At 49.0% G+C, this 26983-nt stretch overlaps 1 protein-coding gene across 3 annotated transcripts; it reads right to left on the reverse strand.

Moving 5' to 3' along the window:
- LOC141055709 (unconventional myosin-Ie-like) lies at positions 1 to 25763 on the reverse strand. 3 transcript variants are annotated; one of them, XM_073552399.1, is made up of 28 exons: positions 25579 to 25763; positions 13646 to 13783; positions 13005 to 13094; positions 12448 to 12542; positions 11760 to 11847; positions 11201 to 11290; positions 10380 to 10511; positions 10166 to 10300; positions 9954 to 10086; positions 9669 to 9865; positions 9010 to 9090; positions 8742 to 8828; positions 8586 to 8672; positions 8301 to 8468; positions 8036 to 8121; positions 7863 to 7944; positions 6626 to 6732; positions 6490 to 6549; positions 6226 to 6370; positions 6036 to 6150; positions 5789 to 5958; positions 5563 to 5708; positions 4068 to 4214; positions 2662 to 2819; positions 2531 to 2596; positions 2262 to 2451; positions 1790 to 1971; positions 1 to 225 (listed from the first exon to the last, which is right to left on the reverse strand). In XM_073552399.1, the coding sequence occupies exons 1-28, from the start codon at positions 25579 to 25581 to the stop codon at positions 149 to 151; spliced, it is 3255 nt and encodes a 1084-aa protein (XP_073408500.1). In that variant the 5' UTR covers positions 25582 to 25763; the 3' UTR covers positions 1 to 148. The 3 variants fall into 3 exon arrangements, with proteins under 3 accessions (XP_073408500.1, XP_073408499.1, XP_073408501.1); XM_073552398.1 differs by having other exon boundaries at positions 6451 to 6549; positions 25579 to 25762; XM_073552400.1 differs by lacking the exons at positions 13005 to 13094; positions 13646 to 13783; positions 25579 to 25763 and adding an exon at positions 12846 to 12989 and having other exon boundaries at positions 6451 to 6549.
- Between the last annotated feature and the right edge of the window lie 1220 nt (positions 25764 to 26983).

Below are 26983 nucleotides of genomic sequence, written 5' to 3' on the forward strand. Positions count from 1 at the left end.
TCCTGCTGCTGAGGGAAAATTTATTGGCCATTCCATAAATAGGAGAACTCACCCTAGCACAAATATAAAAATCACTTATAAAAAGACTGTTGCGGCAGCCAGGACCAACCAGTAGCTAAAGAGTTTGTTCTACACGGCAGCAGTGGGGTCATATTTTCTCCACATAATTTCCTGGAAACAGCCCTTCGCGGCCTCGTATTCTGCCCTGCCACCAGCCGGAGGGATCTGCAGCAGTGAAGAGGAGATCGGTGTAAGCAGAAGCAAAGTATACAGGAAGCCAATTGTGAAGACTGAAGAGTCACATACTGCCCTGTGCCCGCAGCTGTGCTGGCCGCAGAAATGGGTACTGGACAGCGCACTGCCCCACACTGAGCGGGTCCATTCCAGCACGCTGTCTATGCATGTCCTATCTGCAGATTGCACATGGCCAGTCTACTGGGAGCCATCAAAGATGGCATAATTAATGATTTACAAATATGTGTAAATGGCAAAAATGGTAGGCACGGTACGGCATAAGGAACGTGCCTCTGACTGGGGGGCCCATATGGCTAAAGCTAGAAAAAATATGGATCAGTGCTCAATTCCCCCCCCTCCCACTACTCCCCAGGTGATGCACTAATTGGGATGCCCAACTGTCTAATGGGATTAAAGTGGAAGGGTCCTCCAGCCCCACCTACCGGAGTTAAATTCAGATGACCGGGGTCAGTCACTTTCTTCTTCCCGCTGACCCCTGGAAGCTTTTGTCCCCCCTCCCTTATATATTCAACGGTGAATTAATTGCCGTTCTATTTGTACGTTTATTAAAAAAAAAAACAAAAAAAACAAACACCTTGTTAATGATACTAAGTCACAGCGGAAGATGTGGAGAAGGGCAAGGGTTCGTAACCGCTCATAGGCCTGCTCGCCTGTCTGTTGTAGACGGGGCCTTCGGCAATGAGCCCGTTACAAAATGTAAGTGCCTTTCTCTGCTTATGTAATTAATAAACAGTGACCGACCTGTTTTAACCCATCTAGGCCTGCCCGTGTTTTCATTACGGGACTGGTGGGAGGGGGGAAGGCACTGTTTGTGACACACGGGTCCCCACAGTCAGAAAGTTCAGACACTTTTACTTACTTAATTTCTCCCAGACTGGTGGGGGGGTGGGGGGAGATATACAAAATGGATATAAAACATAGGGAGAACGGAAGCGTGGTGGCAAGTCCCCATCTGATGGAGACCCGAGAAATGCAAGCCAGCTTGAGGGCATGGTATAGGACAGTGATGGCGAACCGAGGGCACGCAGAGCCCTCTCAGCTGGCACGCGGCCTCACTTCACTGCTCCGGAGTTGCAGCTTCCTTTCTCTTACTTATTGAGCAGCGCGGCCGCGGAGTTGATGTCATCCAGCCGCGGCCGCGCCGCCGTTCAATGTGTGAGAAGAAGGAAGGAAGCTGCCGGCGTGCGGAGAGGTAATTGTGGCCGCTGGTGTGTGTGATGGGGAGAGGGCTAATGATGGGGAGGAGGAATGGGCAATTTCTACATGAATGGGATCATGATGGGGCATATCTCTGCATGAAGGGGATCATGATGGGGCATATTTCTGCATGAAGGGAATCATGATGGGGTAATTCTGCAAGAAGGGGATCATGATGGAGCATATTTCTGCATGAAGGGGCATATCACTACAACAAGGGGATCATGATGGGGCATTTGGCACTTCATCATAAATAATTGGGTTTAAGGTTGCAGTTTGGGCACTCGGTCTTAGAAAGGTTTGCCATCACTGGTATAGGATCTGCGGTGACACCTACCTTCTCGGACAATGTCCAAGACATCATCTGCGTTGAAGCTCAGCTCATCAGTGTCCTGTGCGTCGTAGGCATAGAGTGCTCGGCAGCGGGGAAGTTGAGGCTGGGGCTTAGGTTTAGGTGCTGGCTTGGCTCTTCCACCACCCGGCACCGGTTTCACTTCCTTGGAAAGCCGCCTGCAGACCCTAGGAGGCAACACTTGGGTTATATCATATTTCTGGATCAGTGAATGGGATTTTCAAATTTAGAGAGGAGGACTAGCGCCACTCTTTCATAGAGTTGGGGTGCTGTATAAGTGGAAAAAGGAAGATCTTTCCAAGTCCAGAATGATCTAGAGGTATTCCTAGGATCATCGTGCACAACGTGGAGGCCTCCAGTGGTGTAAGTCTAGGTCTGGAGCAGATCCTTTCAAACAGGGACCTCAAATCTGTTACCACCATCATTACTCTTGTCTGACCCCTTCCCACATCCTCACCCTGCCACTCCCCCATCAGGGACATTCATGAAGTCTAAGTCCATGTTTGCGGGTGGAGCCTTGGCTCTTGGACTAGCCCCCTGTCTGGGTAGACTTGGCTGATCCATACTGCTTTGTCGGGAGGTGAAGGACATTCGTTGTGTCAGCCGGGGACCGGACTTCTTGTTGCCTCCTTTGGATGACGGAGCTTCTAGGAACCAAAACACCAGACAAGCTTACATTTATGTATAGAATGGATGCCATTGGCCCCATCTACAAGTCACACTCACCGCACCCTGTAGCTCTGCCCCGACCATCAAAATACTGGCTTTTTCGGTTGTCCTTCCGTGTCGGTCCTGCAAAGAAGAGGAGCAGTTATTTGTTGTGCCATCTATTACCCATGACTCTAGCTCTTACTTACTAGAATTTGCAGGTAATCCAGGGCCGATGCTGACAACCATTGACTTTCCTGATGCCTTGAGGACAGCCATGTCGCCCATTCCTGGCTGAAACTGCAGCTGTCGAGAGCCAGCAGCTCCCCAGGGAGTCCACCCTTCTTTCTTCACCTTAAACTCCAGCCTAGAAGGGAAACACGGGTATTACTTACCTGTTGATGTGTTTTTTCTTAACCCATGATGGCACCACAAGATAGAGGGGATCCGCCCTTCAAGGACAGGAAACCTTTAAGATAAAAAGGGCAGCTCCTCTCTCCGCATCAGTGGGTTTTACAGAGCATGAGAGTGAGGAACTCTGCAGGTTAGTGTACACTCAAAATAACTTATCCATCTCTATATTTAAATTCTTACTGCCCACACCAAGGGAGTGTCTAACGACTAACATTCACCGAACTAAAAAGGAGTGATTAAGTAGGGAGGGACTATAAGGATGCCATCATGGGTTACGAAAAAACACATTGCCAAGTAATACCTGTGTTTTTCAGTCACCCATTACGGCACTACGAGAGACTTTAAGAGACTTGTAGCTTTAGGGAGGGATTACAGCCTGCAGCACCCTTCTCCCAAATGTGAGGTCAGAGGAGGCAGACAGATCCAACCTATAGTGTCTGAAGAAAGTTGAAGGCTAGGACCATGTGGCCGCCTTACAAATTTGGTCGATGGTGGCATCTGCTCTTTCCGCCCAAGACGTCGCCATGGCTCTCGTGGAATGGGCCTTCAGACCTACCGGAATAGCCCTACCTGTGCTAGGCTAGCTTTATGGTGTCTCTCACCCACCTCGCTATAGTCTGCTTAAATACTCTAAGCCCCCTCCTTGATCCCTGAAAGGACACAAACAGGACCCTCTGCTTTCTCCAGGGTTCTGTCATTTCTAGATAACACAGAAGGCACCTCCTGAAGTCCAAGGTATGTAGACTTTCCTCCTGATTGCTGAGACTAGGACAAAAGGATGGCAACACTATCTCCTGAGCCCTTTGAAAACTTGTAACTACCTTAGGGCGGTAAGCTGGATCTAACCTCAAGATTATCCTATCTTCCATGACCTGCATATAAGGAGGGTCTGCTGACAAATCCTGCAAATAACCTATCCTATGGGCTGAAGTGAGAGCTACCAGTAGGGCTGTTTTTAATGAGACAACCTTATCTCTCATCTTGTATTCATCTTGAGGATTTCCCATCAAGGACAAGAAACCAACTGATGCGGAGAGGAGCCGCCCTTATCTTGAAGGTTTCCTGACCTTGAAGGGCGGATCCCGTCTCATGGTGCCGTTATGGATGACTGAAAAAAACGTGTTTCTCTATTCTCAGGGACAACCATCTCTATATTTTGAGTTACAGAGAATCATCCTTACCGCCCTCCGCACCCACTTACTGATTGCTGAATCGCAGCTGCAGCTTCTTCTGCGTCCTCTCCTCGTACCGTTTATAGAGGAGGCTGAGAAACTCCGTCTTGAAGACGCTCTCCAGGACGCTGTCGTACTGTGCCTCGTGAATCACCAGGAAGTCGTCCTGCAGCTGACTGTGGAGAGCGCGGATGATGGTGAGGGGATCACAGCTAGACAGGAGCCACCTTCACCCGCAGTTCATCTTTCCTTATGTCACAAATTTAAACGTCACAATGTAATGAGATATATAACCCCACAACTTTTGTTTCCACTTTCACTTCCGGTTAGAAACTTGGAGCTCTCTGGCACCCCCCTTACCTTCAGGTCAGTCAGGAAGCTTCACCTAGGGTAAGTAGTCGCCAGAAAGGCTGCCTTGTCGTATACTGGCTATCGGGCACTCTGCAGTGAGGGTGGTATGTATATCACCAGTCCCAGGCAGGGGACACACACATACATTTCCGACCCGTCACTGCCAGGATTCCCCAATACCACCAGGACGCTTTGCTGTCACCAGTTCCTCGTTTGATACTAAAGCCTATATCGGGTCATCAACCACCCCACAAGTAGCGTGATTTGGCACGGAGTACGTGTCGGTTCGTTCATAGCGCAAGAAGAACAAAACTAGTACATTTATAAGTTTACTCCAGAAAATAAAGGCAGTGTGTACAAAAAATACAAAATATATTACAAAGGAGACAAAGTTCAGTATGTACAGACAGTTAAAAATAAAAGGAATTAAAATAAGAAACTTACTCTATCTCAGTCAATAGCATGCCATGTGGAGAAGGGGCACCTTCCACAAGGAAGAATGGTTCATCAGCACAGCATCTTAGCGGGTTCTCCGGGCACATCTCCCCAAATGAGAGTTTCAGCTTTATGCTTTTGCCTAGAACCAAGGGATTTCTCCCTTGCTGACCTCACTTGGTGGGCTGTGTTAGATGATGTACACCCCTTTTGAAAATTTATTAAAACTATCTTTCCATATCTTTGGCTGGGGGCCTCACAGGGTGACGCCAGGGGCGTTATATTCTTCCCTGAAAATGTATCTTTCTTTTGAGACCAAACACGACATGCCTGCGTGTTACTGGGGGAGGCAGAAACTGTTTTCTCGGTTTCTGATGGTCGCACCGGCTGCAAAACATTGTCGTGCGTAGCCTTAATTACACCGATTCTGGAAATATATTTTTCCTGTCTCCAGAATTATTGTGTGTTATCAAATTCGACCTGAAATAGACCAAGGAAATAGTGGCGGGGAAAAAATGCATTTAACTGGCCAGGGGTAATAAAAGTGACCATACTGCTGAAGGGAGGGGATAGAATTTCACAGAGGCAGAGAGAGGGGAGGATGGTCTGCAGCTGCGAGGGGGGGGGGGGAATCGCTTGTGAGCTTGTCTTTCACAAACCAAGGAGAAAAAAAGCAATAGGCAGCTTTGGATGTGTACTTAGAATTTTGGGGAATAACTCATTTTCCTGACACCTTACCTTAATGATACAGACAGGATATCCTTCAGCTCAATCTTCCTCTTCAGCACCTCTTTGATTTGCCCCTTCTCTGGTCCTTGCTTCACTTTCTCTCGACCGATTAGGTACAGGAATTTGGGGGTCAGCACTAGGTCTCGCTTCAGGGTCTACATCACATGCCTGTTATTAGTGACTGGAGCACAACCTTTAGCCAGGATGCCCCAAGCCTACAGGGAGGATTCCTTACCTTAAAACGTCGATCAAACTTCACTACTGTGTCTGCAAAATCAATCCTCTCTCTGCGCCCCACAAACTGGCGCAGCTCTGGCAGGCCGTCCATGCCGATGTAATCCCCCACAAAGTTCCTGTTGATGCTGTTACTGCGCCGCTCCTTCTTGTTCAGGACGATGGTGGAAGCTAGTGACAGACAGACTGTGGATGTGACTGCTGGCAGGCAGATTGCCATCTCTCGGGCACGCCACCCCACCACCTACCTTCCTCTCTCATACGGATGTATTTGCGCACAGCTGTGTGCTTGCGCCAGGCTTTCTGAATAACGCGGGCAAAGCTGTCGTATTTCCTCTCCCGCATTTCTTCCAACAAGAAGAGCTAAATCCGCAAAAAAACGGTGATTTAACTTTGTTACATACAGACTTATCAATACAATACCCTTCCTACACTTACAGATTCAGGAGCTTTGATGAACACTTTGCTTTTGCCCAGCTGGTACTGATCACAGTCCATGTTGACCGACTGCAGCAGGTGGAGGACCCCTTTCTTCTGGTCTCCTCTCCATTCTGGCCATGTCTCCCGTGTCAGTATGGCATACCTACAGATACACTGGCCATTAGAACATGGGGTCCAGAGAATGCACCCCAGAAAACATGCACACAATGTACTGCTATATACCGGGTAAGAAACTTGTGGAAGGCTCTACGATATGCATACCCCGCACGCCGCACACGGATGTTTTCCCGCAAGCCTAAATATTCCACCTGATGCTTCACCCTGGATGAGGAAACAGACTGAGTCACATCTCTCTTCCCCCATGTTGCTCAGGTTAACCCCGCTCCTCCCCAGCTACCTGCTGTCCTCCCAGTCACGCGATTTCTTCGTCTCGTTGGGCTTGATGCAGCGTATGTAGTGGGGGGTGCACTTCATCAATGTCTGCACCAAATCATTGGCTTGTTTCTTAGAGGAAATGAAATGCAAAGTTCATTGTCAACAGATAGACACAGCATAGAGCGCCCCCGCAGTGCAGAAACCTGGAGCTCAATACAGAGGCCTCGACTAAGAAACACAGCCTCAGCAAGAAACATGGTGCCTTACACACAGAGTCTGACCAAGAATCACAGAACCTTACACAGTGACCCCAACTAAGAAACACATAGCTATACACAAAAACCCCGTCCAAGAAACAGATCCTTACCCCAAAGACACTGACGCAGAGACCCCAACCAAGAAACACGGAACCGTACACAGAGACCCTAACCAAATAACAGATCCTTACACAGCGATCCCAACCAAGAAACACACAGCCATACACAGAGACCCCAACAAAGAATCACGGAGTCTTACACAGAGACCCGGATCAATAAACACTGAGCCTAACACAAAGACCCCAGCCAAGAAATACGGATACCCCTACCAAGCATCACAGAGCCGTTCACAAAAACCCTGGGAAAGAATCACTCAGCCTTTTACAGAGACCCTGACCAAGAAACACAGATCCTTACACAGAGACCCTAACCAAGAATCACTGAGCCTTACAGAGACTCGAACCAAGAAACACGAAGCCTTATACAGAGACCCCAACCAAGAATCATGAAGCCGTTCACAATAACCCTGGCCAAGAATCATGGAGCTTTTTACAGAGACCCCGACCAAGAAACATGGAGTCCCCTACGAAAAAACACTGAACCTTACACAGAGACCCCACCAAGAAACATGGAGCCTTACACAGAGACGCCAACCAATAAACATGGAGCCTTACAGAGACCCCACCAGAAATCGCAAAGCCTTACACAGAGATGTCAACCAAGAAACACGGAGCCTTACACAGAGCCTTACACAGAGACGCCATCCAAGAAACACGGAGTCTTACACAGAGATGCTAATCAAGAAATACGGAGCCTTATACAGTGGCGCCAACCAAGAAACACAGAGCCTTACACAGAGGCGCCAACCAAGAAACGTAAATTTATAGACCCCAAGAAAGAACATGTATCCTGTATGATTTCCATAGACACAGGAGAGGGGCTGGCTTATAGGATACTAATAACAGAGGACCCGACCCCATGGCATAATGGACAGAGGATCACCTTTATCTTGCTGCTGGCTGTGGTCGGACGTCCTTTCTTATCAGCGTTGAGATTTTCGGGGAATCGATCTTTGATAAAAGGTCTGAACGACACAAAACATGATAAAAATATCAGCAACATCACCAAACTGCGGACATGGCGGGGACAAGTGCGGGCTGGCAACTGCCACTCACATCTCACTGCTTTGCATCAGTTCTATGAGGTCGGTGAATAACACATCTCTGTTCCGCTCACAAAATCCTTCTGCCGTGTAGGAGACCTGAGCGGGGATGATCACAAAAGGGTTTATCATATAGGGTATTTTCCCATTTACTCAGTGCATGTCTGCGACCAAAGTTGGGGCCACAGACCAGTTTACAAGTTCACTCCACCCAATGCCATCGCTTAGTCCTCCAACCACTGATACGTCGGTCTCACATCCCACGTGTGGCTCCTCACCTTCCCTGCATAGTGATGGACAATAAATCCTTTATTCCAGCTGTTAAAGTGCTCATGGCTCCCAATAGCCGCCTGGAGCTTCTGCAGCAGTGTCTGGTCAGCGCCCTCGCCCTTTGCATGCATCGTGGCACAGACGTCGTCCAAAATGCTCATAATTCCTGGAGGACTCTGGAGGAACAGATGATAAAACCCAGTGTCCCCCAGAAGCAGTAGATCATGTCCCATCCTTACCCATCAGATCCTGGTGGACATCTTACCCCTAGAACAGGGAGCTGCAGGACTCACCAGTTTATTCTCGATCAGATCACACACAATCTTGTTGTTAAAATATTCGATTGGATTCCAACAGATCCCCTCCTGCACGTACTCTTCCTGGAAGAAAAAAGGAGCGGCTCAGCAGAACCCCACCAGTGAGACATCTTCCCCGGACGGACCCCTCACCTGCTCCGCCTTCAGTGTCAGCTCAATGAAGATTTGCTGAAGTTTCTCATTCACAAAATTAATACAAAATTGTTCAAAGCCGTTTTTCTGAGGAAGAGAGAAAAAGTAAAATACCTGCGTCCATCACCCCCCGAATACACAGACCTGACTGCCAAACAGCTGCCCTTAGATGATGCCAAAAGTTCCTTATTCATAGATGAAGCCGCCAATACCCCCATATACACAAGGATTAGGTGCCCCTCATCCATATACACAGCCAACCCCATACCTGGAATATCTCGAACCCATAAATATCTAGAACCCCGATGTTATATTCCTCAGCGTCCTTCAGCATGGCTTTATTGACGGCCTGGAAAGAGATATGGCAGTATATAATCCATATACAGTAGTGTATAATACATACGCACACACTGCAAAAGTTTTAGGCAGGTGTAGAAAACATTGCAGCACTGGGTGGGTAGCACCAAGCTCTGCTACAAAGGTTGAGGTTGTAGAAGACTGTTTCCTGTCAAACGCCAAAAAGACACCAGGTAGTTATATTGCATCATCATCTGTCCCAGGCAAAGACATTAAGAAATGGGCAACGATGACGACTGTAGACGCAGGGATCGGCCGATGAAACGTAGAGCAGCAGATGAAAATCACATCATGATCCTTCCCTATGAAATCTGAAAATCATGGCGTCTGATTGGCCCTAAATGTATTCTGGGAGGCAGAGTGAGGAGTAAAAGTGGCATCTGATTAGCCCTAAATGTATTCTGGGAGGCAGAGTGAGGAGTAAATGTGGTATTTGATTGGCCCCAAATGTATTCTGCTGCCAGACAGCGACGCAATACATGATGCAGGCGCTGCAGTGTACAGAAGGGCAGCAAGATATGGGAGCAGATTGGGGGGATATCTGTCGGAGGTCTGATCGCCTTTTCTTACCGCCACCAGGTAGTCAAAGAGCCGGGTGTACAGGGCTTTGGAGAGGGCGTCTCGTGTGAAACATGCTTGCTCCACGTTGAGGGTCACGTCGATCACCTCAGACTTCCCTCCCCATTTACTGTCCATTTTGCGGCTGGTCAATTTCTCCTTTAACCGAGATTGGTCGATGCCGAGAAGGAAGGCTGGAAAGGCCAGGACTGCAGGACATAAGGGAAGGGCTAATGGCCGGAGCCACAATCCATGCACCCCACAATACGTGCCCCCCAAACCCTCCCCTGCACTCACAGTCCTCACTCTCCACTGTGGCATAGTTGCCGCTTTCTCGAAAACCGATATTTCCCAGGTGCAGGATCCCTGCGACCATCTGCAGAACGGAGGCCTGCGCTTCATGGGAGAGTCCAACCACGTCCATGGCCGCCTGTGGGGTGAGGTTGGATGATGAGAATGATGGGGCTGATAGTGGGACCCCCTACTGGTAGCAACCACTCTCCACCCACCATGGTCTCTGTGAATTCAGTCTTGTCGCTGACGTCCTCCACCTTGTAGACCGCAGACTGGTTGAGATAGAAGTAATAATCGGGGGCAGTGACCCCCAGGTTCTCTCTGTCCTCAGCACTGGCCCCCTCCAACAGCTGCAGACAAGCAGAGGGATGTCAGCTGTGGGGGTCCGCGGCATATCCTGGCCCCTAGGATGGGTGCCGTTGCTCTCACCTGGTAGAAGATGTGGAAGTTCCTCTCCCCCGTATTCTGGCTGACTACACGAGACTTCTCCAGGAGAAAGTTAGAAATCTTCCCCCCGTCCGGCTCCCCCCCTCGGCTGAACTGGATCTCAAAGTACTTACCCTGGAGGACGGAAGAAAGGGGAAGAGGTGTGCTGTAGAGTATTACACCACCAGACCTGCAGAGCATCATTCCTGCCATAATGAGATATGCTGCAAAGTATTACACCACCAGACCTTCAGAGCATCGCTCCTGCCATAGTGATCTATGCTACAGAGTATTACACCACCAGACCTGCAGAGCATCGCTCCTGCAATAGCGATCTATGCTCTAGAGCATTACACCACAAGACCTGCAGAGCATCGTTCCTGCCATAGTGATCTATGCGGCAAAGTATTACACCACCAGACCTGCAGAGCATCACTCCTGCAATAGTAATCTATGCTGCAGAGCATCACTCCTACCATAGTGATCTATGCTGCAGAGTATTATACCACCAGGTCTGCAGAGCATCGCTCCTGCCACAGTGATCTATGCTGCAGAGTATTATACCACCAGGTCTGCAGAGCATCGCTCCTGCCATAGTGATCTATGCTGCAGAGTATTATACCACCAGGTCTGCAGAGCATCGCTCCTACCATAGTGATCTAGGCTGTAGAGTATTATACCACCAGGTCTACAGAGCATCGCTCCTGCCATAGTGATCTATGCTGCAGAGTATTATACCACCAAGTCTACACAGCATCTCTCCTGCCATAGTGATCTATGCTGCAGAGCATTGCTCCTGGCAGATAGAGTGACTATGCACTCACAAATCTGCTGGAGTTGTTGTTACGGACAGTCTTGGCATTCCCGAACGCTTCCAGTAATGGGTTTGACTTGAGGATGATGTCCTTCACATGCTGTAAGAAAAAAGAAGTGATGAAGAGGAGCCCATCCCCCACCTTTAGGCTATGTGCCCACGTAGCGTTTTTCATGCAGAATAATCCTGAGTGGAAACGCACACCCTCTTCCCGGGAAAATGCATGAGTTTTATCAAGCGCTTTTGTAAGCGTTTTTGACGCTTTTGTTAAGCGTTTTAGCATGCGTTTTCCTATGTGGTTTTGAAATACAATTGAATGTATACGGAAACGCGTGCGTTTCCGCAAAATTAATGAACATGCTGCGTTTTTTTCCGCTTAGCATTTCCGCAGCGGAAAAAAACGCACCATTAGCACAACATGTGCGTATTCCATTATGATTACATTGGATGCTTTTCTTAAGCGTTTCCACTGCAGAAAAGCTTGTCTAAAAGCGCTGCGCAAACGCTTAAAAAATGCAACGTGGGCACACAGCCTTACAGCAATGGCCAAACACAGGATTTATCCCTACCTGGACCTTTGACCCTCCGCCAGATACTTTGGAGACGTAGCCCATTATGTACTTTGCTGCGACGGTTTTACCAGCTCCGCTCTCCCCGCTACGGAAAACACAAAATAGATGAGTTAGCAGAATCACAATGTTCCCTGGTGCTGGTGGAGCACAGGGGCCGGGGGAGTGGTGTAGGCAGAGCACGGGGGCCTGGGGAGTAGTGCAGGCGGAGCGTGGGGGCGCCCAGCAGTGGCGTGGCGCAGGCGAAGCGCGGGGGCACCCAGCAGTGGCGTGGTGCAGGCCAGGCGGAGCGCAGGGGCACCCAGCAGTGGCGTGGTGCAGGCGGAGCGCGGGGGCACCCAGCAGTGGCGTGGTGCAGGCGGAGCACGGGGGCACCCAGCAGTGGCGTGGTGCAGGCAGATCACGGGGGCGCCCAGTAGTGGCGCAGCAGTGTACGGAGGCGCCCACTAGTGGTGCAGGCAGGGTACGGAGGCGCCCACTAGTGGGGTACAGTAGTTGTGTAGGCGGGGAACGGAGGCGCCCAGTTGTGGTGCAGGCGGGATCCTGGGCCTCCCGATACTTGTGCAGGAGTGCTACAGGGGCTCCTTAGTGGTGCAGGCTGGGTATGGTAATTCAGTAGTGGTGCTGGTGGTGTACAGGAGCCAGCTACAGGTGGGTCCCGGTAACGATGGTGGTCTTGTGTCCGCACCTGATGATCACGCACTGGTTCTCGCCATCTATCAGCATATTCCGGTACATTGTGTCTGCCAGGGCGTAGATGTGGGGGGGATTCTCATACTGAGCCTGCAGAGGTCCAAACAATGAGTTACCAGAGGTGCACTGTACACTAGGGGCAGGGAACATCAGACAGCCGCTGGGCTGTACACCAGGGCCGGGCCTTTAGTTTCTTCTTGGTCTGTGAGTGTGGTAACACAGTGTCCACTATTGAGGCACGTGCAATGAAAGATAGTGTGAAGACGTACTTTGTGGGTTGAGTTAGCACTCGATTTGTACAGCGCTCAAAGGATAAATATCCACATGGCCCTTGGCAGAAAATAGGTTCCCCACCCCCGCTGTACCCAATGGTATTGAAGTCATGTAACTTACACCATAAGACTCTGAGAAAGGATTTCACCAAGATCCAACTCACACCGTGTAGCCTCATCAGTCAGAGCGAGCCCTGCCGAGGATGGCAACCGATACAGGGCGGCTGAGGACAGCAACAGATAGATGCAGGCGCCGCTGTTCATACAATATACTACTCACCGCTCCCTGGTACATCTCAATCTCCTTTTCAGTGAAATATGGCAGCTGCTTAAAAGGGTTAACAGAGATCAGTACCGGCCCAATGTATGTCTTAAAGGGTTAAGAAAGCCATATACACCAAAGAGGCTACTAATATATGCCCATTAACTTCATTGAAATGTGTCTGTTTATCGACCTATGTCCTCCGTGTACGTTGACAGTCGTCCTCCGGTGTTATCCCCCCCTCCTCCATGTACGGTAGCAGTCATCCTCCGGTGTTATCCCCACTCCTCCGTGTACGGTAACAGTCATGCCCCTTTTCCTTTGAGTACAGTGATAATCGTAACCCCCCCAGTGTTTCCCACCCCCTTCCACTGTGTACTGTGACAGTCGTCCTACGGTGTTATCCTTCCACTATTTACAGTGACGGACATTGACTGATGTTATCCCGCCTCCTTTATATGAATGGCGACAGTCCTTCTCTACCTCTGTGTACTGTGACACTCGTCCTCCAATGTTATACCCCCTGTGTACTGCAACAGTTGCCCTCCAGTGTTACCTCCCCGCCCCTCTGTATAAGGTGACAGTCCTCCTCAGGTGTTGGTCTCCCCCCCCCCGTGTGTACAGTGACAGTCGTCCTCTAGTTCTGTAGAGAAAGATACAAAGATGAAGTCATCCATGTAGCGTTTCTTTAGGTTGTCCACAATGGCTTCCTCTGAGATTTTGGACAGAAGAACCATATCATCCACCCCACTCTGCCGCACATTCTGCGTCTGCCAGTGGTACCGTTCCTTGCTCCCCTGTAGGGGATGATAGAAAGTGAATATTAGCTGGTGACATGGCTGCATTTGTCCACTGACCCAAAAATCATAGCGGGTGTACTGTAAAAAAGAGGTACACAATAGAAGAGACTCAGATAAATCACCTGTGTCACTGGGCCACGCAGGCAACGAACACACACCCGTGTGACCGATCCACACTGACAACGAACACACACACCAGTGTGACCGGCCCATACAGAAAACAAACACACCCATATGACTAGCCCACGCAGACAACAAGCACACACACCCGTGTAACCAGCCCACACCGACAACGAACACACACACACCTGTGTAACCAGCCCACACTGACAACGAACACACACACCCGTGTAACCAGGCCACGCAGACAACAAACACACACAGTCATGAACTGGGGGTTCCGGTTTGGAACTTGCAGCTCTCTGGCGCCCCCCTTATCCTCAGGTCAGTCAGGGAACTACACCTAAGGTAAGAAGTCGCCAGAAAGGATCCTTGCTATGTACTGGCTATTGGGCACTCTGCAGTGAGGGCAGTATGTATATCCCCAGTTTCAGGCAGGAAATAGACACATAAAACCTCAGTTCCTTCACTGCCACAATCTCCCAAAACCCTCTGCTGCCACAACCTCCTCGTTGGACAATTAAAAATCAATATCAAGTCAGGAGCCAACCCACTAGGTAGCGTGAATTTAGCACGGAAGACATGGCGGTACGTTAGAAAGCAAGGAAAACAAAACTAGTAAATTTTTATTGATTTACGCCAGAAAATATAGGCAGTGTTTACAAAAATATAAAAGATGTTACAAAAGAGACAAAATACAGTATATATAGGCAATTACAAAATAACAGTGTGGCACTCCAGGAGTCCGGTTGCCACAGTGGCATTGCCTCCCTCACAGGGAATAATGTCATGCCTGGAAGAAAGGAGGGGTCCCCTTACCAGGTGTCAGTAGGAGAGAAGTGGAGCAGAACTTGGGGAGTGGAGCGGTAATTAAACTCGCCCCAAAGCTAAGCGCTAGGAATCGGATACCAGAGTCCGTGAAGTCCCGGCAGCTAAATCCGGAGGGCAGGGGACTGCAGGTCTCCTGGCCCGATCTAATACCCGGCGGCACAACAGCATACCAGAGCCTGGAGCCGACACAAAGGAGCGGCACCTGTGATAGGCTCGAGCTGCCTGCCATGCGGGCAACGGTTTGTTTTTAAAAACAGAGAGTTAGAAGCAGGAGGACGAGCTGTTAGGCAGCAAGGTAAAAGGGAGGACAGCGCAGAAGGAAGTCCTCCGTACCGACCTGGCCAGGTGTATCCAAAAATGCTTTCAGGCTGCACAGCTCTCCATTACGATGTGATACCAAGTGCCCCAGTCTGTACTAACAACCATCAAGTAAAGGAAAAGAAAACTACAGCCTTTGTGTCCTAAAGTGATCTCTTGCACCACAAGGTACATGATGAAGCCTGACATAAACGGAACCGTTAGCCCTGGGGCCCAGCTCCACCTGTGGGGAGCAGAACTATCCCAGCTGCGTCACCATCAGCCCCAGCGGTCTCCTTTAACAGCGTCGGCCATCTGTTGCCGAACACCACAGGTGGCGTCACATTAAATCCCATTTACATATTCCCCATTTTACGGCACAGCCAGGGTCACGGCCCCGTGAATTCCCAAAAGAACAGTCTGACCCGGTTCAGAGTACCCCATGGCCCTGGTGGGCGTCAACAGGGATTAAAATATGAGACAGATCTCAGTCAATGGCACGCCATGTGGAGGAGGAGGGGGGGGGGGGACCTTGACAGAGCGTCAGATCAAAATGCACAGCTTGCCACGGCTGATCCCCAGGCAAAAGACAACTTCCTAATTGGGCATCACAGCCTAAAGGCCCCGTCATACTAAGCGACTTACCAGCGATCCCGACACCGATATCAAAGGTGTCAGGATCGCTAGTAAGTCGCTATGTGATTGCTGGTGAGCTGTCACACAGACAGCTTCACCAGCGATCAGCACAGCGATGCCGAGCGCCCGGCATCGCTTGCCATCGCTGTAAAAAATAGAATCAAAATAAAAAATATAGTTATTCTCACCTTCCAACGTCCCGTTCAGCCATCCCGCCTCTCTCCACGCTCCGGTCCCAGTGATCCTTTGCACGAATGACCACGAGATGTCACGGTCTCGAGGCATAACAAAGACTCGCGGTCATTCGTGCAAAGGATCACTGGGACCGGAGCGTGGAGAGAGGCAGGATGGCTGAACGGGACGTCGGAAGGTGAGAATAACTCTATTTTTTTTATTATTTTTTACACCTGATCGCTGGTCTCCCGCCTGTCACACACAGCGATGCGTGCCGGCCAGCGGGAGACCAGCGACCAAAGAAATGTCCAGAGATTTCTTCCAGCGATCAGCGATACCGGCAGGGGGGCTGCTCGCTGATCGCTGTCACACACAGCGATCTCGCTGGTGAGATTGCTGTTACGTCACAAAAGTTGTGACTCAGCAGCGATCTCGCTACCGAGATCGCTTAGTGAGACGGGGCCTTTATACTTTCTCTTTGCTGACCTCACTGGGTGGGTGGAGCTATGGAATGCACTCCACTTTAGAAAGTTATTAAGAAACTACTATTTGTCATAACTCTGGGTGGAAACCTCACAATTAGACGACAGGGTTATCATTTTTTTATTGCAAAATTACCTTTCATTTAACTCTACATATGCCGTGGCTGTGTGGCTCAGTGGGGTAGAAATCAAACGCTGCTGTGAATAGCTTTTATGATATTGATTTCAAAAATAAAAAGTTTCCCGCTTCTATGCCTAATCTGCATTATTATATTCAATCACGAAGGAACAAAGGAACGTGTTAAACCATGTGCTTATTAGGCCTGTTTCACACCTCCGTTGTTGGCGGACAGCAGACATCCGCCAAAAACGAAAATTACAGATGCGCTTCCGGGAAGTGACATACAGAAGTCAGGGGTCGCAAATTAGGTCGCATCCGCCGAAGACGAAAAGTACAGCAAATTTAAAGTGAGCGCGGCCTGGAAGGAGAGAGAGAGACGAGAGAGACAGAGATTTTGCCGCTCCGGAACGGCATTTCATGGTTAATGCTTCCCAGAGTATAGCTTCCGGGCATGCGCACTTAAAATTAGCGGACCGTCAAGGAAAAATAACGTTGCATTGTCCGTCTCATCCGCCCGGGAGCCGCTAAAATCTTAGCGCATTCGTCATAAAGCGGGTGGGCCGGACGACCGTCAGTCAAGATCCGCCACTAATGTAAGTCTATGGGGGAAAAAAATGGATCCGCCAAATGGATCCGTTTTTTTATAAAATTGGCGGATTTTGACTGACGGCAAAAAATGGAAGTGTGAAACAGGCCTAAGTTACTACTTCCGGCTTGAGCCAGCCATACCAGGGTCTCACGTTACACAAAACTGGAATAGCTAAAGAGAGGGGGGAAGAGAGTGCAGCTACGAGGGGGGAAATTACACTGCAGCTGTGGGCCTGGACAACACAAACGTAATGGGGGAGGAGCAGAATATCAAATCCAGTAGATGCAGCGGATAGTTCAGGAGGTGTACTCGAAACCCTGGAAAATGGTTCATATTATCATGTCACACAGGTGTGACCAGCCCACACAGACATCGAACACATACATCCATGTGACAAGCCCACGCTGACAACGAACACACAAACTTGCGTGACAAGCCCACGCTGACAACGAACACACAAACTTGGGTGACAAGCCCACGCTGACAACAAACACACAAACCTGCGTGACAAGCCCACGCTGACAACGAACACACAAACCTGCGTGACAAGCCCACGCTGACAACGAACACACAAACCTGCGTGACAAGCCCACGCTGACAACGAACACACAAACCTGCGTGACAAGCCCACGCTGACAACGAACACACAAACCTGCGTGACAAGCCCACGCTGACAACCAACACACAAACTTGCGTGACAAGCCCACGCTGACAACGAACACACAAACTTGCGTGAAAAGCCCACGCTGACAACGAACACACAAACTTGGGTGACAAGCCCACGCTGACAACAAACACACAAACCTGCGTGACAAGCCCACGCTGACAACGAACACACAAACCTGCGTGACAAGCCCACGCTGACAACCAACACACAAACTTGCGTGACAAGCCCACGCTGACAACGAACACACAAACTTGCGTGAAAAGCCCACGCTGACAACGAACACACAAACTTGGGTGACAAGCCCACGCTGACAACAAACACACAAACCTGCGTGACAAGCCCACGCTGACAACGAACACACAAACCTGCGTGACAAGCCCACGCTGACAACGAACACACAAACCTGCGTGACAAGCCCACGCTGACAACGAACACACAAACTTGCGTGACAAGCCCACACTGACAACGAACACACAAACTTGCGTGAAAAGCCCACGCTGACAACGAACACACAAACTTGCGTGAAAAGCCCACGCTGACAACGAACACACAAACTTGCGTGACAAGCCCACGCTGACAACGAACACACAAACTTGCGTGACAAGCCCACGCTGACAACGAACACACAAACTTGCGTGACAAGCCCACGCTGACAACGAACACACAAACTTGCGTGACAAGCCCACGCTGACAACGAACACACAAACTTGCGTGACAAGCCCACGCTGACAACGAACACACACACATCCCCATGTCACAGATCCACACTGACGATTCACTCACACGTGAGCCCAGTCCACACTGACGTGTGATATGGAGGGGCAGGTTATACACGAGGCCACGTGTGATGTGTACAGTTATCTGTAGAGGAATGTAGTGGCGGCCTCACCCTGCCTGCGCAGTGCAGGTCTGAGCAGATCATGCAAGGTTACAAGGTAGGCTAGGAATGTGCCTCAGTGGAGTCTCAGGGTAACAGGCTGGCAGGCGACATGCACTTTGACCAGGAGTCTCAGCATAAAGAATGACTTCTCATAGGACTGACTGGATGCAGTGACTCGTTTGACAAATCCCTAATACTGGGCCCCCCATGAACCATGTACATCCGCCATGTGCCCCATGGAGGGGGAAGGAAGATTCTGGGACAACATCACAATAACCCGAAGAGCATCAGAAGTCACGACCACTGGACACTCGCGCCCGATCACCGCCTGTACACATCAATCGGCCGACAACCAGACATCACCTACTGGTTGTCAGTAGCACAGGTGAACAGCTGACAACATAAAGCCTATATGGGGACCAAATAATCGGATGGCCGACGCTGCATATGGGCTAGTGTAAACACAGGCGCACTCAACGCCCACAGATCCGAATGTACCGATCACATGGACTGCAGCCAACCCCAGAGGAGCAGCACAGATCTACCCCACCCCTCACCGGGGCACTACTGCACCCAGCAACTGCACATGCGGCACCAGATCACACAGGATGGGATCATTAGATACACGGCTCAGCAGAGAGTATCACACAGGATAGGATTAGATACACAGCTCTGCAGTCAGTATCACACAGGATAGGATTAGATACACAGCTCTGCAGTCAGTATTACACAGGATAGGATTAGATACACAGCTTTGCAGTCAGTATTACACAGGATAGGATTAGATACACGGCTCAGCAGTCAGTATCACACAGGATAGGATTAGATACACAGCTCAGCAGTCAGTATCACACAGGAGAGGATTAGATACACAGCTCTGCAGTCAGTATTACACAGGATAGGATTAGATACACAGCTCTGCAGTCAGTATTACACAGGATAGGATTAGATACACGGCTCAGCAGTCAGTATCACACAGGATAGGATTAGATACACAGCTCAGCAGTCAGTATCACACAGGAGAGGATTAGATACACAGCTCTGCAGTCAGTATTACACAGGATAGGATTAGATACACAGCTCTGCAGTCAGCATTACACAGGATAGGATTAGATACACAGCTCTGCAGTCAGTATTACACAGGATAGGATTAGATACACAGCTCTGCAGTCAGTATTACACAGGATAGGATTAGATACACAGCTCTGCAGTCAGCATTACACAGGATAGGATTAGATACACAGCTCTGCAGTCAGTATTACACAGGATAGGATTAGATACACAGCTCTGCAGTCAGTATCACACAGGATAGGATTAGACACATGGCTCAGCAGTCAATATCACACAGGAGAGGATTAGATACACACAGCTCTGCAGTCAGTATTACACAGGATAGGATTAGATACACAGCTCTGCAGTCAGTATCACACAGGATAGGATTAGACACATGGCTCAGCAGTCAGTATCACACAGGAGAGGATTAGATACACAGCTCTGCAGTCAGTATTACACAGGATAGGATTAGATACACAGCTCTGCAGTCAGTATCACACAGGATAGGATTAGACACATGGCTCAGCAGTCAGTATCACACAGGATAGGATTAGATACACAGCTCAGCAGACAGTATCACACAGGATAGGATTAGATACACAGCTCAGCAGACAGTATCATACAGGATTAGATGCACAGCTCAGCAGACAGTATCACAGGATAGAATTAGATACACGGCTCTGCAGACTGTATCATACAGGAAAGGATTAGATACATGGCTCAGCAGACCCTATCATACAGTATAAGATTAGATACACGGCTCAGCAGACAGTATCACACAGGAGAGGGTTAGATACACAGCTCAGCAGTCAGTATCACACAGAAGAGGATTAGATACATGCTCAGCAGACTATCACACAGGATAGAATTAGATACACGGCTAAGCAGACTATCACACAGGATAGGATTAGATACACGGTTCAGCACACAGTATCATCAAGGAGAGGATTAGATACACTGCTCAGCAGACAGTATCACACAGAAGAGGATTAGAGACACGGCTCAGCAGACAGTATCAAACAGGAGAGGATTAGGCTGTGTGCACACGTTGCGGATCCCTAGAGGATTTTCTGCGCGGAATCGCTGGAGATCTGCAAGTGTGAGACTAAACAATGTTAACCCCTTTACCCCCAAGGGTGGTTTGCACGTTAATGACCAGGCCAGTTTTTACAATTCTGACCACTGTACCTTTATGAGGTAATAACTCTGGAACGCTTCCATGGATCCCGGTGATTCTGACATTGTTTTCTCGTGACATATTGTACTTCATGTTAGTGGTAAAATTTCATTCATATAACCTGCGTTTATTTGTGAAAAAAATGGAAATTTGGCGAAAATTTCACAATTTTCCAACTTTGAATTTGTATGCCCTTAAATCACAGAGATACGGCACACAAAAAACTTAATAAGTAACATTTCACACATGTTTACTTTACATCAGCACAATTTGGGAACCAAATTTTTTTTTTCCTTAGGAAGTTATAAGGGTTAAAAGTTGACCAGCGATTTCTCATATTTTCCACCATTTGTTTTTTAGGGACCACATCAAATTTGAAGTCACTTTGAGGGGTCTATATGATAGAAAATACCCAAAAGTGACACCATTCTAAAACCTGCACCCCTTAAAGTGCTCAAAACCACATTCAAGAAGTTTATTAACCCTTTAGGTGCTTCACAAGAATTTTTTGAATGTTTAAAAAAAAAAAAATGACCATTTAACTTTTTTTCACAAAAAAATTACTTTAGGTCCAATTTTTTTTTATTTTACCCAGGGTAACAGGAGAAATAGGACTGCAAAAGTTATTGTGCAATTTGTCCTGAGTACGCTGATACCCCATATATAGGGGGTAAACCACTGTTTGGACGCTCGGAAGGGAATGAGCGCCGTATGACTTTTTCAACGCAGAATTGGCTTGACGCCATATCGCATTTGGAGAGCCCCTGATGTGCCTAAACAGGAAACCCCCCCACAAATGACACCATTTTGGAAACTAGATCCCCCAAGGAACTTATCTAGATGTGTGGTGAGAACTTTGAACCTCCAAGGGCTTCACATAAGTTTATAATGTTCAGCAGTAAAATTTAAAAATCATTTTTTCCACAAAAATGATCTTTTCATCCCCAATTTTTATTTTCCTAAGGGAAACAAGACCCCAAAAGTTATTGTGCAATTTGTCCTGGGTATGCCAATACCCCATATGTGGGGGTAAACCACTGTTTGGGCGCATGGCAGAGCTCGGAAGGGAAGGAACACCGTTTGACGCAAAATTGGCTGGAATTGAGATCGGGCGGCCATGTCGCGTTTGGAGAGCCCCTGATGTGCCTGAACAGTGGAAACTCCCCACAAGTGACCCCATTTTGGAAACTAGACCCCTCAAGGAACTTATGTAGATGTGTGGTGAGCACTTTGTACCCCCAAGTGCTTCACAGAAGTTTATAACGCCCGGGCGTGAAAATAATAATCATATTTTTTCCACAAACATGATCTTTCAGTCCCCAATTATTTTATTTTTTCAAGGGTAACAGGAGAAATTGGACCCCAAAAGTTGTTGTCCAATTTGTCCTGAGTATGCGAATACCCCATATGTGGGAAAAAACTACTGTATGGGTATACGTTGGGGCTCAGAAGGGAAGTAGTGATGTTTTGGAATGCAGACTTTGATGGAATGGTCTGCAGGTGTCATGTCGCGTTTGGAGAGCCCCTGATGTGCCTAAACTGTGGAAACCCCGCACAAGTGACCCCATTTTGGAAACTAGACCCCCCAAGGAACTTAACTAGATGTGTGGTGAGCACTTTGAACACTTAAGTGCTTCACAGAAGTTTATAACGTAGAGCTATAAAAATAACAAAAAACATTTTTTTCCACAAAAATGACATTTTTGCCCCCAATTTTTTATTTTTCCAAAGGTAACAGGAGAAACTGGACCCCAAATGTTTTTGAGCAATTTGTCCTGAGTAGGCCGATACCCCATATGTGGGGGTACACCACTGTTTAGACCTTAGAAGGGAAGGCGCTCCGTTTGACTTTTTCAACGCAGAATTGGCTGGAATTGAGATCAGACGCCATGTTGCGTTTGGAGAGCCCCTGATGTGCCCAAACAGTGGAAAACCCCCAATTCTAACTCCAACCCAAACCCCAACACACCCCTAACCCTAATCACAGCCCTAACCCTAGCGGGAAAATGGAAATACATTTTTTTTAATTTTATTATTTTTCCCTCACAGCCCAACACCGTGCGGCCCTCCAAAGAAATGCCACCCCACACCATTACTGACCCAATGCCAAACCGGTCATACTGAAGGACGTTGCAGGCAGCAGATCGCTCTCCACGGCGTCTCCAGACTCTATCATATCTGTCACATGTGCTCAGTGTGAACCTGTTGTGATCTGTGAAGAGCACAGGGCGCCAGTGGCGAATTTGCCAATCCTGGTGTTCTGTGGCAAATGCCAAGCATCCTGCACGATGTTGGGCTGTGAGCAGAATCCCCATGTGTGGACATCGGGTCCTCAGACCATCCTCATGGAGTCAGCTTCTAACCGTTTGTGCAGACACATGCACATTTGTGGCCTGCTGGAGGTCATTTGCATGGCTCTGGCAGTGGTCCTCCTGTTCCTCCTTGCACAAAGGCTGAGGTAGCGGTCCTGCTGCTGGGTTGTTGCCCTCCTATGGCCCTCTCCACATCTCCTGGTGTACTAGCCTCTGGACACTACGCTGACAGACACAGCAAACCTTCTTGCCACAGCTCGCATTGATGTGCCATCCTGGATGAGCTGCAGTACCTGAGCCACTTTTGTGGGTTGTAGAGTCCATCTCATGCTACCACGAGTGTGAAATCACAACCAACATTCAAGTGTCCAAAACATCAGCCAAAAAGCATTGGTACTGAGATGTGGTCTGTGGTCCCCACCTGCAGTACCACTTCATTATTGAGTGTGTCTTGATAATTGCCAATAATTTCCATCTGTTGTCTATTCCATTTGCACAACAGCATGTGAAATTGATTGTCAGTGTTGCTTCCTAAGTGGCCAGTTTAATTTCACAGAAGTTTGATTTACTTGGAGTTATATTCTGTTGTTTAAGTGTTCCCTATATATTTTTGAGCAGTGTATATATATTCCCGGCCTGTGACTGGTGATATATAAGCCGCCCTCACTGCATAGTGCCCCAATAACCAGTAGGTGACAGGGCAGCCTCTCCGGCGACTACTTATCCTTGGTGCAGTTCCCTGACTGACCTGCGGGTAAGAGGGGCACTGGAGAGCTGTGACTGTGTAAGCTCCGTCCTAGATTGGTGACCGCGGTGGGATATCTGTATCCCCCGGCTCTCGTGTTTTCCAAACAAATACATACACTGCTCAGCAATCAGTATCATATAGGATTAGATACACGGCTCAGCAGACAGTATCATACAGGAGAGGATTAGACACAGGGCTCAGCAGACAGTATCACACAGGAGACGACTAGATACACAGGTCAACAGACAGTATCACAGGATAGGATTAGGTACACAGCTCAGCAGACAGTATCACACAGGATAGTATTAGATACACAGGTCAGCAGTCAGTATCACACAGGATAGGATTAGATACATGTCATACTAGGTCAGTTCTCATTGGTTTCTGTATAAAGTTGTCTGTTCCTGCATCTCAGGCAGTTCCTCCCAGGAGTCTATCACCCCCTGTAGATGCCACCTATACCCAGAGGAATCAACCGTGGAAAAAAGATAATATCACAACCAGAAGTGGGAAGATCAATGATGATGGGGCTTATAGTACCAAAAACCTGCAGCCTCCAGACCCCATGCATTATATGCATCGCTACACACCGGACCCCTCCCCCATCATACACATCGCTACACACCGGACCCCTCCCCCATCATACACATCGCTACACACCGGACCCCTCCCCCATCATACACATCGCTACACACCGGACCCCTCCCCCATCATACACATCGCTACACACCGGACCCCTCCCCCATCATACACATCGCTACACACCGGACCCCTCCCCCATCATACACATCGCTACACACCGGACCCCTCCCCCATCATACACATCGCTACACACCGGACCCCTCCCCCATCATACACATCGCTACACACCGGACCCCTCCCCCATCATACACATCGGACTCCCCTTATCACTATATGTCAGATCCTCATTATACATCACACTTGTACCAGAAGCACTACAACTCCCAGCACGTATCTATAACAATTTTGATATTTTATACTGTTTAGCAATGATATCACTGCATGGACAAGGCTGCAGTTGGTTTCTTATTTGGCAGTTTTTTCTTTTCTGTTTTTTATAGGTTTAACAACAAAAAATAATCATCACAATAATAACAGACAATGCAGCGAGGAGCCCTGATGTGACTACACTGAACAGCTACAAAGGGAATGAAACTGGCACAAAAATGGGCACCAAAGGTGTTAATGAAAGGGTTAAATGACTTTGGGCCACTGATCTCACACTAAGAATACACAGATAGTGATGCCCCACATCAAGCCCCGGTCCCTCCAGCCTGGTCCAAATGGGGTCTGGGCATCAGAACTGGCATCAAAGTGGGCAGACAGGCGATTTTCACAGATTTGAATGAGTAAATGGTGTTTTTAAGGGGTTAAATGACTTTGGACCACTGATCTCACAGTTGTGTATTCTTAGTGTGAGATCAGTGGCCCAAAGTCAGTTAACCCTTTCATTAACACCTTCGGTGCCAGTTTCATTCCCTTTGTAGCTGTTCAGTGTAGTCACATCAGGGCTCCTCGCTGCATTGTATGTTATTATTGTGATGATTATTTTTTGTTGTTAAACCTATAAAAAACAGAAAAGAAAAAATTGCCGAATAAGAAACCATCTGCAGCCTCGTCCTGCATGGGGCACAGGGGCACTAGAAGCCCCAGCATGGCTGAAATCCATAGCAGCAGCTCTCACCATGGTTGTCTCAGGACGCCGTCTGCTCCGGGGTCACTACCTCATTCTGTGTCCCGCTCGTCGGTCCGGGGGTCTCTCAGGGCTAGTCTCTTGTCTCCTCTGCTCGCAGTTACATGGGCGGTTTCAGGTACAGGTGAGCTCTGCATGAGGTGGGGCCGCGACAGCTCCTCCTGGCGGACAGCAGCGGGACTGCAGGACCACAACCATTGTACAATGACAGACTGGTAAGAGGGGCATCGGCCCTGTGCACAGCCAGCAGGTGGCGCCGTCTGCGGCTGATCGACATTTCTTCCAGGCAGCAGCACTTTTCCTGACTCCGTTTCGCAGGAATCAGCTGCCACCACAACTGAAGGAGCCGATTCACCAGCCTCTCATACACCTCAGAGATGGAGCTGAGGTAAGTGCTACAAGGTGGCCGAAGATGGAGTTACCTTTGGTTTGTTGGAAGAGATTTCGTGAGGGGAGAAAAGTGCGAGACAGTATGGAGGGTTGGAGGGGAGTGCGAGGAGACGGTATGGAGGGTTGTGGGGGGAGTGCGAGGAGACGGTATGGAGGGTTGTGGGGGGAGTGCGAGGAGACGGTATGGAGGGTTGTGGGGGGAGTGCGAGGAGACGGTATGGAGGGTTGTGGGGGGAGTGCGAGGAGACGGTATGGAGGGTTGTGGGGGGAGTGCGAGGAGACGGTATGGAGGGTTGTGGGGGGAGTGCGAGGAGACGGTATGGAGGGTTGTGGGGGGAGTGCGAGGAGACGGTATGGAGGGTTGTGGGGGGAGTGCGAGGAGACGGTATGGAGGGTTGTGGGGGGGAGTGCGAGGAGACGGTATGGAGGGTTGTGGGGGGAGTGCGAGGAGACGGTATGGAGGGTTGTGGGGGGAGTGCGAGGAGACGGTATGGAGGGTTAGAGGTGGAGTGCGATGTCAGGGATTTGTCTATACCACCACTGTCACCAATATGTCAGGGATTTGGGGGTGTTTTGCCCTCCAGTTGTCAGGAATTTATATATTGTATATATGGTCGGGTGATATATAAATCCCCACAACTTGTTACGACTTTCCAGTTCCTGTTAGGGACTTGCAGCCCCCTTACCCCCAGGTCAGTAAGGCAACTGTGCCTAGGTTAAGTAGTCGCCGGAAAGGCTGCCTGGTCGCGTCCTGGCTATCTGCAGTGAGGGCGGTATATCTCACCAGTCTCAGGCACGAAATACACACATAAACCTCCGATCCATCACTGCCAGGGTTTCCCAATACCACCAGGGACACTTTGCTGCCACCAGTTCCTCGTTTGATACTAAAAGCTATATCAGGTCAGGAACCCACCCACCTGGTAGTGTAATTTAGCATGGAGGACATGTCGGTTCAATCATAGAGCCAAAAGAACGAACTAGTGCATTTATAGATTTACTCCAG

This window comes from Dendrobates tinctorius, unplaced genomic scaffold (assembly GCF_039654945.1).
Source record: "Dendrobates tinctorius isolate UK_male_01 unplaced genomic scaffold, ASM3965494v1 ptg000189l, whole genome shotgun sequence".
In the NCBI taxonomy this organism is placed as follows: Eukaryota; Metazoa; Chordata; class Amphibia; order Anura; family Dendrobatidae; genus Dendrobates; species Dendrobates tinctorius.

Excerpts from the sequence above, each read along its gene's own strand:
- LOC141055709 (XM_073552398.1), bottom strand. Across the intron at positions 6,151-6,225 it reads TCATCAAAGCTCCTGAATCT|CTCTTCTTGTTGGAAGAAAT; the intron begins GTAAGTGTAGGA and ends TTGCGGATTTAG. Across the intron at positions 5,709-5,788 it reads AGTTTGATCGACGTTTTAAG|ACCCTGAAGCGAGACCTAGT; the intron begins GTAAGGAATCCT and ends CATGTGATGTAG.